The 14,774-nt window shown below is 38.8% G+C and overlaps 1 protein-coding gene across 6 annotated transcripts in view; it reads left to right on the top strand.

The window, feature by feature from the left end:
- The window catches only part of Lmpt (four and a half LIM domains protein limpet), a 319,449-nt gene extending 307,964 nt beyond the window's left edge, over positions 1-11,485 (top strand). For all 6 annotated transcript variants that reach the window (XM_069338065.1, XM_069338058.1, XM_069338078.1 and 3 more), the window contains 3 exons: positions 4,383-4,552; positions 9,945-10,131; positions 11,136-11,485. In XM_069338065.1, the coding sequence (XP_069194166.1) occupies positions 4,383-4,552; positions 9,945-10,131; positions 11,136-11,293 (515 nt within the window). In that variant the 3' untranslated portion in view covers positions 11,294-11,485. The remainder of the gene's footprint in view (positions 1-4,382; positions 4,553-9,944; positions 10,132-11,135) is intronic.
- Positions 11,486-14,774: the final 3,289 nt, after the last annotated feature.

Here is a 14,774-nt window from a genome sequence, read left to right as displayed (position 1 = left end):
ACTATTTCTGAAGATTTATGAATTTAATCTAATAAATAAAAAAATAGTTGGATTATAAAGATTAAAGTTTTTTTGTAATTTAAAATAATACTTTTTGAAAGCTAGAAACCAATTATACTTTAGATGTTTTAATATATTTTTATAAAAGCTTCATAACTGTGCAAAAAGTATATAAAAATAAAATTATTTATTGATAAAAACCATGAATTGGGATTTATAATAAAAAATTATTGCTAATAACTAAGGAATTAGGTACTTAGAAATTTTAGTGATGAATATTTTAACACCGTGTAATTGATATTTTGATTATCAAATAAGTAGAACCGCTGAGCAAATGTGATCAATCATACCAAATATTTTGAGAAACTGCTTAGTAGCAATGAGGCTCTTGTAACTCTAAGCCAAAATCACCGACTACACAATGAAGCGGTGAAGCAGAACAATGATACTTATTCTGTAATTGAAGCGGCAAGTTTCTTCAGGTCATTTTTATTTTGAAATATGGCGCGAATAGGAACAAAAGACAGTCGAGATTTGGCGCCATTTCCCTCGGCTGGGAGCCCGCGAATCATCCCGCGTGTTTGAAATTCCACAAGGAAGAGATTTTTGGCGGGTTTTCGCGTGAGGAGGAAGCCCGCGAAGTACTCAGGCGGCACTCTAGGGAGTGCCACTCACCAGGGAAGTGCTTCTAGTAGTCTGTTTAAAGAGGCTGTTGAGTCCGTCGACGGCCTAACAGACACATATGTGTCTCACTATGGGCTTCGATCCGCGATATCTGTTTTGTAAGTGTTTAATTGTTATATATTTATGGTTTCTAAGTCCTCGTTTACTACAGGTTTAGGTATACTTAGTCGTTGTTTAACTCAGGTTTATGTATATCAAGTCTTCATTTAACATAGGTATATGTATACCAACTCCTCGTTTAACAGATTTATGTATACTAACTCCTCGTTTAAAACATACAACAGGGATGTATGAATATTAAGTCTTCATATAAGACAATTGTGTTTAAAAGTTCTTATGGAAGATAATTTATACGTTTTCAAAGCCTCATCTGGGCATAAATTTCATTCGAAACATGCAAATGTTTTGCATTAAATGTTATTTATGTATTTATTAGTATTATTATGAATTATTTGATAAAAGTCTACTACTTAATGATATGTATCTTTCCTTTCTAATGTATATATATACACTGAGATATATATACCCAGCTTCTTGGTGTATATAGACAGGTACTCACCTAGTTGTGCTTGCTGTGTACAGGTTCCTGTGTATTTATTATTTGTATTTAATATTTGTGTCTGTAGAATTGATCTATTAGCTCTTGGACCCCGCCTTTCTGACCAATCTATTTTTCGTCTATTATATCTAGTACATATATTTCTCTCTAACACACACACACACACACACACACACACACACACACACACACACACACACACACACACACACACACACACACACACACACACACACACACACACACACGTGTCCTCCCATCTAACACGTTAAAAAAGCAACGGATTAGTTCAAATTAAAGCACCGGAATATTGACGTCATCAATGCATCGGCCTCTCTTGGTTGTGTCCGTACGTATCTAGCACAGCCCCTGTCCCGTTTTCTGTTTTAGGTCCTCTGGTAGGTTAGGATAAGGTCACTTTAGTACGATTTCTTGACGTTGTGGGAACCTTTGGAGGACGGGCTGTCTGGTTAAGCCAAACAGTTGCGTATGTTACGGAGTGGCAGGTCCGTAGATGTCAATATCTCTCACCTTAGTATTTCACAAGTGTCGTTACTTGAAGCCTCGACCTGTGACAGCCAATCAGCGGCAGCCCCGTTGAATTTGAAATTGGGCGGGAGCTAATCAACGGCCTCCGTCTCTCTCCCTCTTGCCAGGGAACCAATCAGCGTGGTTCATTCTTCTCCCTCTTGTCAGGGAACCAATCAGCGTGCTTCATTCTTCTCCCTCTTGCCAGGGAACCAATCAGCGTGCTTCATTCTTCTCCCTCTTGCCAGGGAACCAATCAGCGTGCTTCATTCTTCTCCCTCTTGCCAGGGAACCAATCAGCGTGGTTCATTCTTCTCCCTCTTGCCAGGGAACCAATCAGCGTGCTTCAGTCTTCTCCCTCTTGCCAGGGAACCAATCAGCGTGCTCCAATCTCCCCCCCCCCTCTCGCCAGAAACCAATCAGCGACCTCCGTTGGGCGTAAAATCGTCTGGATTTGCTGGAGCGTTAACTGTTGTCTTGTAATAGTGTCCTGTTAACTGTTCCCAGGAGTCCTACAGGAGCACACGTCTGTGTACGATGGATAGGATCGACTCTCACAATCTCCTCACTTGGATTCCCTGAGCTCTTGATCCTACTCTAAACCCCTTTGATCCTGTTGTAAACCCTTTGATCCTACTCTAAACCCCTTTGATCCTGTTGTAAACCCTTTGATCCTACTCTAAACCCCTTTGATCCTGTTTAAAACCCTTTGATCCTACTCTAAACCCCATTTGATCTTATTGTAAACCCTTTGATCCTACTATAAACCTTTTGATCCTTTTCTAAATCCTTTGATCCTACTCTAAACCCCTTTGATCCTGTTGTAAACCCTTTGATCCTACTCTAAACCCCATTTGATCTTATTGTAAACCCTTTGATCCTACTATAAATCTTTTGATCCTTTTCTAAATGCTTTGATCCTACTCTAAACCCCCTTGATCCTGTTGTAAACCCTTTGATCCTACTTTAAACCCCATATGATCTTATTGTAAACCCTTTGATCCTACTCTAAACCTTTTGATCCTTTTCTAAATCCTTTGATCCTACTCTAAACCCCCTTTGATCCTGTTGTAAACTCTTTGATCCTACTCTAAACGTTTTTATCCTGTTCTAAATCCTTTGATCCTACTCTAAACACTTTTGATCCTGTTCTAAATCCTTTGATCACACTCTAAATCCTTTGATCCTGTTTTAAACCCTTTGATCCTAATCTTAACCCCTATGATCCTACTTTGAACCCATTTGACTGTAGACTAAACGTCGTTGATTCTACTCTAAATCTCTTTGATTCTACTCTAAACTATTTGACCATTCTCTAAATCCTTTCATCTTACTCTAACCTGATTTGATTATTTTTTTTAAACAATTTGATCCTACTCTCAACAGTTTCACTCAACTCTAAACCCTTTGATCCTAAACTAAACCCAATTTATCCAACTTTAAATCTTTTGATCCTATTCTAAACCTCCTTTGATTCTCCTGTCCTAGTGAATCCTTCTCCACCCCTCTCAGACCGGCAGGATTAAGCCGCTTTCGGCTTCCGTAGACACAGACAGACAGACAGACAGACAGACAGACAGACAGACAGACAGACAGGCAGGCAGACAGACAGACAGACAGACAGACAGACAGACAGACAGACAGACAGACAGACAGACACAGACAGACCGACAGACAGACAGGCAGGTAGACAGACAGACAGACAAGATAGAGACACAGACAGACAGACAGACAGACAGACAGACAGACAGACAGACAGACAGACAGACAGACAGACAGACAGACAGACAGACAGACAGATAGACAGACAGACAGATAGACAGACAGACAGACAGACAGTCAGACAGACAGACAGACAGACAGACAGACAGACAGACAGACAGACAGACAGACAGACAGACAGACAGACAGATAGACAGACAGACAGACAGACAGACAGACAGACAGTCAGACAGACAGACAGACAGACAGACAGACAGACAGACAGACAGACAGACAGACAGACAGTTAACAACAAAAACACCTGTGTGGCCTCAGAAACTGCTACAGGTGTTGAGGTAACACCTGTCTGATCCGGTCCCCCTGCGCCATGAGGTCACTGACCCGCCACCATGTGTCAAACGCTGTAAAAAAACCATTATACAACACATACATCACATATACAACACATGTTATTATCACATATACAACACACATGTATTATCACGTATGCAACACATGTTATTCAAGATAAGGAAGTCACAACTCATGTTCTTCACAAGCACACCGACAACCAGCTCTCTCAAGACACAGGAACCAGACGAAATCAAAATTATCCCATTATATTTACGTTCTTAGACATAACAACTATATCATAAATATATATATATACAGTATGTTACATTATATGAGGACACGACAACATTTCGGTCCCTCTTGGACCATTATCAAGTCGATTGTGATAATGGATCATTATCAAGAAAATCGACTTGATAATGGTCCAAGATGGACCGAAACGTCTTCGTCTCGTCATCTTCTGATGTGGGGGTTGGTCCTTGTATCACGTTATTATGACTCTTCCTATCCGGAGCACATCATGGCGACTCTAACCGGTTCCTTTCCTCCCCGACAGGCAACAAGAAGATGGAGTACAAGGCCCGTCAGTGGCACGAGAAGTGCTTCTGCTGTTGCGTGTGCAAGACTCCCATCGGCACCAAGAGCTTCATCCCCAGGGACCAGGAGATCTACTGCGCCTCCTGCTACGAGGAGAAGTTTGCCACGCGATGCGTCAAGTGTAGCAAGGTTGTAGCAGGGGTTGTGGGGGTGTTGGGGTTGGGCCGCGTTCAGGGTGTTCCCTTTGATCCGTCCTGTTGGGGGTGGGGGGGCTCCCACACCTGTCTTGTGGGTAGTTGTGGGGCTCCCACACCTGTCCTGTGGGTAGTTGTGGGGCTCCCATACCTGTCCTGTGGGTTGTTGTGGGGCTCCCATACCTGTCCTGTGGGTAGTTGTGGGGCTCCCACACCTGTCCTGTGGGTTGTTGTGGACCCCCATACCTGTACTGTGGGGTTGTTGTAGACCCCCATACCTGTTCTGTGGGTTGTTATAGACCCCCATACCTGTTCTGTGGGTTGTTGTAGACCCCCATACCTGTCCTGTGGGTTGTTGTAGACCCCCATACCTGTTCTGTGGGTTGTTGTAGACCCCCATACCTGTTCTGTGGGTTGTTGTAGACCCCCATACCTGTTCTGTGGGTTGTTATAGACCCCCATACCTGTTCTGTGGGTTGTTGTAGACCCCCATACCTGTCCTGTGGGTTGTTGTAGACCCCCATACCTGTTCTGTGGGTTGTTGTAGACCCCCATACCTGTACTGTGGGTTGTTGTAGACCCCCATACCTGTTCTGTGGGTTGTTGTAGACCCCCATACCTGTCCTGTGGGTTGTTGTAGACCCCCATACCTGTTCTGTGGGTTGTTGTAGACCCCCATACCTGTACTGTGGGTTGTTGTGGACCCCCATACCTGTTCTGTGGGTTGTTGTAGACCCCCATACCTGTTCTGTGGGTTGTTGTAGACCCCCATACCTGTTCTGTGGGTTGTTGTAGACCCCCATACCTGTTCTGTGGGTTGTTGTAGACCCCCATACCTGTTCTGTGGGTTGTTGTAGACCCCCATACCTGTCCTGTGGGTTGTTGTAGACCCCCATACCTGTCCTGTGGGGTTGTTGTAGACCCCCATACCTGTTCTGTGGGGTTGTTGTAGACCCCCATACCTGTTCTGTGGGGTTGTTGTAGACCCCCATACCTGTTCTGTGGGTTGTTGTAGACCCCCATACCTGTTCTGTGGGTTGTTGTAGACCCCATACCTGTTCTGTGGGTTGTTGTAGACCCCCATACCTGTCCTGTGGGTTGTTGTAGACCCCCATACCTGTACTGTGGGGTTGTTGTAGACCCCCATACCTGTTCTGTGGGGTTGTTGTAGACCCCCATACCTGTTCTGTGGGGTTGTTGTAGACCCCCATACCTGTTCTGTGGGTTGTTGTAGACCCCCATACCTGTCCTGTGGGTTGTTGTAGACCCCCATACCTGTACTGTGGGGTTGTTGTAGACCCCCATACCTGTTCTGTGGGTTGTTGTAGACCCCCATACCTGTTCTGTGGGTTGTTGTAGACCCCCATACCTGTTCTGTGGGTTGTTGTAGACCCCCATACCTGTTCTGTGGGTTGTTGTAGACCCCCATACCTGTTCTGTGGGGTTGTTGTAGACCCCCATACCTGTTCTGTGGGTTGTTGTAGACCCCCATACCTGTTCTGTGGGTTGTTGTAGACCCCCATACCTGTTCTGTGGGGTTGTTGTAGACCCCCATACCTGTTCTGTGGGTTGTTGTAGACCCCCATACCTGTTCTGTGGGGTTGTTGTAGACCCCCATACCTGTTCTGTGGGGTTGTTGTAGACCCCCATACCTGTTCTGTGGGGTTGTTGTAGACCCCCATACCTGTTCTGTGGGTTGTTGTAGACCCCCATACCTGTTCTGTGGGTGATTGTGGACCCCCATACCTGTCCTGTGGGTGATTGTGGACCCCCATACCTGTCCTGTGGGTTGTTGTGGACCCCCATACCCATCCTGTGAGTGGCAATGGACCCCATACCCATTATTATTTTAAAATATTTCTTCCAGATTGGTTCTTTTATAACAATAATAAGCTTTTATATTATTAAGATCATGAATAATCGACGTAGTTATAATTATGTTAGGTTAGGTTAAATTAAATTTCTTTGTTAGTTTTGAATCAAAGTAAAAAAAAAATATACTTTGTAATACAGAACAATACCCGTTAACGGACAGTAATTGTTCTATAACAGACAGATATAATACAGACCAGGACAATATCTGTTAACAAATACATTCACAGTACCAATCTCTTGCTTATCAGATGGACAAACTAGTGTTGAGATGTCTTTGTATATACCTGTATATTTTTTTTTAATATTCTTAATACAATTTGATCTTCATATAAGCTTTTAGAATCTTGAAGTTAAGTTACAAAAAAGTTCATCTGAGATTTGTTAAGTGTAATTATTCCATGGACTCATGAATATTGGGAGGTAATCTTGTGTTCAGTGGAGTTAATGCCATATATTGACCAGTATGACCACTGTGTTGCCATATATTGACCAGTATGACCACTGTGTTGCCATATATTGACCAGTATGACCACTGTGTTGCCATATATTGACCAGTATGACCACTATGTGTTGCCATATATAGACCAGTATGATCACTGTGTTGCCATATATTGACCAGTATGACCACTGTGTTGCCATATATTGACCAGTATGACCACTGTGTTGCCATATATTGACCAGTATGACCACTGTGTTGCCATATATTGACCAGTATGACCACTATGTGTTGCCATATATAGACCAGTATGATCACTGTGTTGCCATATATTGACCAGTATGACCACTGTGTTGCCATATATAGACCAGTATGATCACTGTGTTGCCATATATAGACCAGTATGATCACTGTGTTGCCATATATAGACCAGTATGATCACTGTGTTGCCATATATTGACCAGTATGACCACTATGTGTTGCCATATATTGACCAGTATGACCACTGTGTTGCCATATATAGACCAGTATGATCACTGTGTTGCCATATATTGACCAGTATGATCACTGTGTTGCCATATATTGACCAGTATGATCACTGTGTTGCCATATATAGACCAGTATGATCACTGTGTTGCCATATATTGACCAGTATGATCACTGTGTTGCCATATATAGACCAATATGATCACTGTGTTGCCATATATAGACCAGTATGATCACTGTGTTGCCATATATTGACCAGTATGATCACTGTGTTGCCATATATAGACCAGTATGATCACTGTGTTGCCATATATTGACCAGTATGATCACTGTGTTGCCATATATAGACCAGTATGATCACTGTGTTGCCATATATTGACCAGTATGACCACTATGTGTTGCCATATATACCTTTCCTTACCTTGAGGTGCTTCGGGGGCTTAGCGTCCCCGCGGCCCGGTCGTCGACCAGGCCTCCAGTATATTGACCAGTATGACCACTATGTGTTGCCATATATAGACCAGTATGATCACTGTGTTGCCAACAAATCTTACAATAAACAAACTCCAAAATAGCACCTGCTTATCAGTTTTCTATCAAAATGTTAGATCACTTGGTAAACATTTTGATGATATAAATGCACTACTCACAGCACTAGGTACTAAACTATCATTCATTATTTTAATAGAAACCTGGCTAAGTAAAGACTACAGCCAACTCTATAACTTAGCTGGTTATAAAGCCATTCACAGCTGCAGGCCTAATAAAAAAAGGAGGTGGCACAGCTATATATTACCAAGATACCTTCATCTGCAATACTGTCATTAGTGATAGAGTAGACTATTGTGAATATACCTTTTCTCAGTTCTCGAATAAATCCCTTAAATCCTCCTTGACTATCGGAGGTATCTGTAGATTTCCCAATACTAATATAGCTTAATTCTCAGATAACCTAAGGAATCTTATCATAAACAACAATCTCAACCAAAATCACATCATTCTAGGAGGAGACTTCAATATTGACCTGGGTCAACAAAATAGGTTTACTGGGTCAACACTGAACTATATCCAATCCTATCTTAGTGATAGACACCAATGTGTAGCCATCAATGATATAACCTCTCCCACTCTACCATTAACCATAGGAGTGCCACAGGGCAGCATCCTAGGACATCTCCTATTTCTTATATACATCAATGATCTGCCTAATGTCTCTAACATTCTGAAACTTATATTGTTTGCTGATACTACCCTCATCTACTCAGACCCCTAACCCCACACATTAAATAATGTTGTGAATAATGAATTAAAAAAGTCCACTTATGGATGTCAACCAAGAAACTCACACTAAATATAGAAAACACCTACTACATCATATTTGGAAGCAAATCAACAAATGCAATTAATTCAGCTTCAGATAGACAATTTTAACATTAGTAATAAAAATGATGGAAAGTTTCTCGGCCTATTCCTAGACTAGAGACTCAACTTCAGTACCCACATACAACACATAACTAAGAAAGTCTCTAAAACAGTTGGTATACTCTCTAAAATCAGATATTATGTACCTAACTCTGCTCTCCTCTCACTATATTATGCCCTAATCTATCCCTATCTTACTTATGGCATCTGTGCATGGGGTTCAACCACTGCAAACTACCTCAAGCCCATCATCACCCAGCAAAAATCTGCTATCAGAACCATAACAAATTCAGCTTTCAGACAACACACAGTTCCCCTGTTTAAATCCCTAAACATGCTAAAACTAAACTCACTCCACACATTCTCTTGTGCCATCAACATTTACAAATCCGAGTTCTTAAATGCAAATCCTGCTCTGAAACTCTCCCTGGACAGATGTAATAGAATACATACTCACCACACCAGGCATAAATATCTCTTTGATATCTCCAGAGTCAAACTTAAAAAGTGTAAACACTTTATGCAAATAAAGGGACCCAGTCTATGAAACTCACTCCCTAATGAATTGAAAAGCTGTCCAACTTTTGCCTTATTCAAAAATAAAAAGTACCTAATTTCATCTTCATAGTTTCCTACCTAAACTCGCTCTGTATCTAGTGCTACTCAATCCCCCAATATTTATGCACTTAAGCCATACAACTTTACCATTGTGATCATTGCTGTCATTTTGTATGTGCTATCAATATGCCTTATTGTGTCTATAATCTTTGTTAAATTATCAATCAAGGCTATCAGTGTGCTTTAATATGCCTACTAATCTCTCTCAATTTTCTTCTTACAATGTACCTCTTAACATTTTATAAATTTTGCTAGAATTTAACTACTTTATATTATCTGTTAGATTAAGGACTTGCCCGAAATGCTGTGCGTACTAGTGGCTTTACAAGAATGTAAACACATCATGCTATGTACCCTCACAAACCCAATGTACCTTCTTGTATATATATAAATAAATAAATAAATATATTGATCAGTATGATCACTATGTATTGCCATACATTAACCAGTATGACCACTACATGTTGCCAAACATTCGCCACAAAGACTAACTGGCTGTGTCTATGTATCACGATGATTACCACTAACCTGTACTTTCGACCACTTTCAGATCATCACCTCCGGGGGTGTGACCTACAAGAACGACCCATGGCACCGAGAGTGCTTCACTTGCACCAACTGCAATGCTTCCCTGGCCGGCCAGCGCTTCACCTCCAGGGATGACAAGCCTTATTGTGCGGACTGCTTCGGCGAACTGTTTGCGAAACGTTGTACTGCGTGCACCAAGCCCATCACTGGTGAGTGGCAGGATAGCTTTCAGTGCACATATAATTAATGTAAAGTTATAGAACCAGTCATACTTGCATAGTGCTTTCTTCTGATGATTACCTTACCTGTACCCAGTCAAATTGCATGTTCTTCTAGTATAAAAAATGGTTAGAACTATGTAATAATAATCTTAATATTTTTTTAGGATATATATAATATATTTTGTATAATGTACCTAAATGTGAGCACATAATAAATAGGATGTGTATATTCCAAGTTAGAACAGAAAATAGGGAAACAATTTACCAAAGAAGATTATAGATGTTGTTGAGTAATATTATGACACAAGTGGTGGGTTCAAGCACGCTGCGAAATGTTTGTGTGCAAGCACCATTAGTGGAGGAATTCTGCAATAGAGTGTGCTTAAATAAATGCAATTTTTAATTAATTTTTTAAGATGTGGCAAATTTTGCTCATAGGCCAGAGGATTGGAAATTGCCATAGCAATGTTGGCTCAGAACCTCACTAAAGTACTTTGTTATCAGTGGTTGCCAATAATTCTGATGGAATGAACTCCACTCGAGAATTGTATATATCCTTAATATGTACATCAAATAATAAAGGCATTGAAAAAAGGAAAGTACAGTACTCTACATTATTTGTCTTCTCTTTAATTGAGAATTCATCAGTACTAAATCCAAAAAATGTTCCTCACCTCAAGAGGTAAACCAGATTCAATGCCCTAATCAGGACAGAGAGTTTGACACATTTACTTTTACCTGATGCCTCTATTCACTTAGCTTCTAGTCACCTAGCATTGGTAGTTTGCCAAGAGGAACCTAAGTCTAACAGGCTTACTGTTTCCCCCAACAATTGGAAAACAGAAATCATCGATAAACCTTGTGACAGTCAAGCAATTACGCAAATGAGAAAGTAGAGCATACTCCATTTCAAAGACAATAGTGAGAAATAGGCGAAGGTGGCATCACTAGTGCGAAGTTACCGCAAATCATTAACCCCATTTCCTTGGCAGGCATCGGTGGCACCCGCTTCATCTCGTTCGAAGACCGGCACTGGCACAACGACTGCTTCATCTGCGCCGAGTGCAAGGGATCCCTGGTGGGGAAGGGCTTCATCACTGATGGGGCGGATATCCTGTGCCCAGAGTGTGCCAAGCAGAAACTCATGTAAACGACTCCTCTCGCAGTGTTGCCATAGTTACTCTTGTGGTTATGGTTTGTTAAGCTAAACCCAAGCTTAATCTTGACTCCTTAACTGAATGTTAAAGGCCCTTACAAGTAACTTTTGAGATTGTATATCTATAGGAGGAAAATGAATAACCCAGTTGTTTATTTTTTTTGTTATACAATTTATAAAAAGTTTCACTCATGAAGCTGTAATCAGTTTAACTTCAGAAACCACAAATGGCCTTCATCAGCTCCATTGCCACTTTTAAGTTAGCAAGAAATTAAACAGAGCTTTCCTTTCAGCCATTACTGTACCACGAAATGCTAAGACAATCCACCACAAAGGTGACACTGCTGTAAAGTGCCTAAATTCCTATCTCTCATATATATATATATATATATATATATATATATATATATATATATATATATATATATATATATATATATATATATATATATATATATATATATATATATATATATATATATATATATATATATATATATATATATATATATATATATATATATATATATATATATATATATATATATATATATATATATATATATATATATATATATATATATATATATATATATATATATATATATATATATATATATATATATATATATATATATATATATATATATATATATATATATATATATATATATATATATATATATATATATATATATATATATATATATATATATATATATATATATATATATATATATATATATATATATATATATATATATATATATATATATATATATATATATATATATATATATATATATATATATATATATATATATATATATATATATATATATATATATATATATATATATATATATATATATATATATATATATATATATATATATATATATATATATATATATATATATATATATATATATATATATATATAATTTCTTTTGCTTTACAACTGAAGCAACACCAAGGCTAAACACCACACAATTAAAGGAACTCAGAACTGTGCTGAATTACAGAAGCTTAGCTGAAGTGGTGTTTCACGCACCCCACCAGGCACTTAACGCTGCCTCAATGTTGAACTTGGATTACAGCGACTCCAATTCAACGGTGAAACAATGTTCCCTGCCTGCTGGGCCCCTGACCTGCATGCTTGAGAGTACTGCAGCTTTTAAATACCAAGAAAACTGTGCTTGCATATTTGGGACAGACCTACAAAATATCTGGTGCCATTCACAGATGATAGTGGATTGAATTCAGGCTTTTGTTTCATTTGTGAATGAGAGTCCGATTCTATTGACTTGCAGGTAGGGTTTGAGCTTCTTTTTGGCTAAGTGATCAGATCCTTCTCGGTTGTTGAATGGAATTTAATCTTCTCTTGATGGAAACAATTATAACTTATTCACTTGCTTTGTAGAATGGCACTGTGGCTGCGCTCTAGAATGGCACCTATGATCAAGCCTGTAATGACAGTTTATTATATATATAAATGTTCTTTTATATATCATGACACAAGATTTACTGTACATGAGGCACTTTGTTATATTAAAATAATTGCCTTGAAATATCTCCATATATCTTAATTCTGGTAATGTTGAATTCATGCAGTAGAGGATCAATTACTGTCTAATTTCAAGTCCTATTCCTGAGGTCCATTGAATGTAAATACATAAATTTATTTTCTAAGAGCTTATTCTGGGCACGTGGTGACTTACCCCGCTCGTAGGGTCATTACGAGGAGAGAACCTTCACGAGACTAACTCTTGTTTTCACACTGTTATGCATTATTTTTAAACCCAGACTGAAATTCTGTACATTAGCATTAAGATCAGTTGAGTGTCTATGCATTTTTCTTTTATTGACGAAGACACTGTTGTTAAGGAATTAAGATAGACTAACCATGTTGCCTTAATATCTCTTGAATTGTTTTATATGGTTGTCACTGCCATTGTTATGACCTTGTTTACTCTTAACCTTTATATTAATGAAGTCGAAAATGCATATTTATTGCTCGAGGGGTGGAAAATGCACTTAATTAAGTTTCATCATGACGCAGCAATAATTGTGTTATTTTTGCCACGAGCACAGGGGACGTCTCCGCCCACACCTTCCCTTGCAGCTCTGCCATTTTGAAAATCATGATGCAAGATGACAGTTAAGCTGCTGGCACAAGCCACTAAGTGGGTCACTGCAAACTTCCACTTCCCCCAAAGCCCCTAGTACATACACAAGAGTGCCATGGTGCACACTCAACAATGTGGCACTGACTCCTTAGTTGTTTAATGTCTAGGATGTAATCCAAACATCAGTTTCTCCACCATAGTTATTGCAGGGTTTGAATGATATTTGGACTTTTCATTATTATTATTATTATTATTATTATTATTATTATTTCCAATCCACTGTACCATACTTTTGTTGCTTGTAATTTGTCTTACAGTGAACTCTGACCTAACTTCGGGCTGGACTGTAGATTTGTAGAGAAATAACCTTGTGTTGGCTGTGTTCGGTTCCCTGGCTTAATGCATCATGGGAGGTGGAGGCGACAGGGTTTCGAACACGAGGCTGCCTTGCTAGCATAATCCCTAACTTAATATATTATAGTATATTCTTGCATAGATTTATTCTTGACAGTTATGCAATAGTTTATAGAGGAATTTGCTCTATTACAAGTGCCTTGTGAGGTTTTGTTAAATACTGGCGTGTTTTATGAAGATTCCTAAATTGAACCGACAGACACAAATACACCAATGCTTCATCATCATGAAACATTTACCAGTGTTTGCAAATTGACTCTTAAGCGCTTCAAAATTGGGGCTCGTGAAAACACTTAAATGTCCTTTTATTCTTTATAACTGAATTATGTTTTTGTATATAACGAGATAATATACCTAGCTTGCTTTATAACAAATATATCGCTCACCAGTTCACTGGTGTGTGGTAAATATAAAACACCGCTCTATCGCTATGCGATTTTCTTCATCGATCAAATTTTCACTCATTGTGGTTTTGAATTATTTCATCAAAATTAATATAATCCTGCCAGATATGGAGTGTTATTCTAGTATCTCTATTACTTCATCATCCAGCATTCTGGGTTTGAATGTGCTGTCCATATTTTAATTTATATTCAGCATAGTATGTTTTGTGTTCAGGTTCGTTACTGTTTCGTTAAGCTTGTGGAATGTCCACAGCTGCTTTTCTCAATGTTTTATTTTTTAATTACAAGAAAATAATAATAGGCCTTAAACACTTTAGTGCATAGGTTATGCTGTAAAATTGTAAGTAAATAAACTCAGCATTGATAGCTGCAAGATCCTTCAACACATGTAAATTACTTTCCAATTTAGTAAACCCCATTATATATATACATATATTTTTTTTGACAAGCATCAGTAGCAGTGATAATTATTAGTTACATAACTTATGATAAATCATGATGCATAAGCATTGATGACTAAAATAACGA

This window comes from Procambarus clarkii, chromosome 5, assembly GCF_040958095.1.
Source record: "Procambarus clarkii isolate CNS0578487 chromosome 5, FALCON_Pclarkii_2.0, whole genome shotgun sequence".
NCBI lineage: Eukaryota > Metazoa > Arthropoda > Malacostraca > Decapoda > Cambaridae > Procambarus > Procambarus clarkii.
The sequence above is the reverse complement of the archived record's forward strand: the minus strand, read 5'-3'. Positions and strand labels throughout refer to the sequence as shown.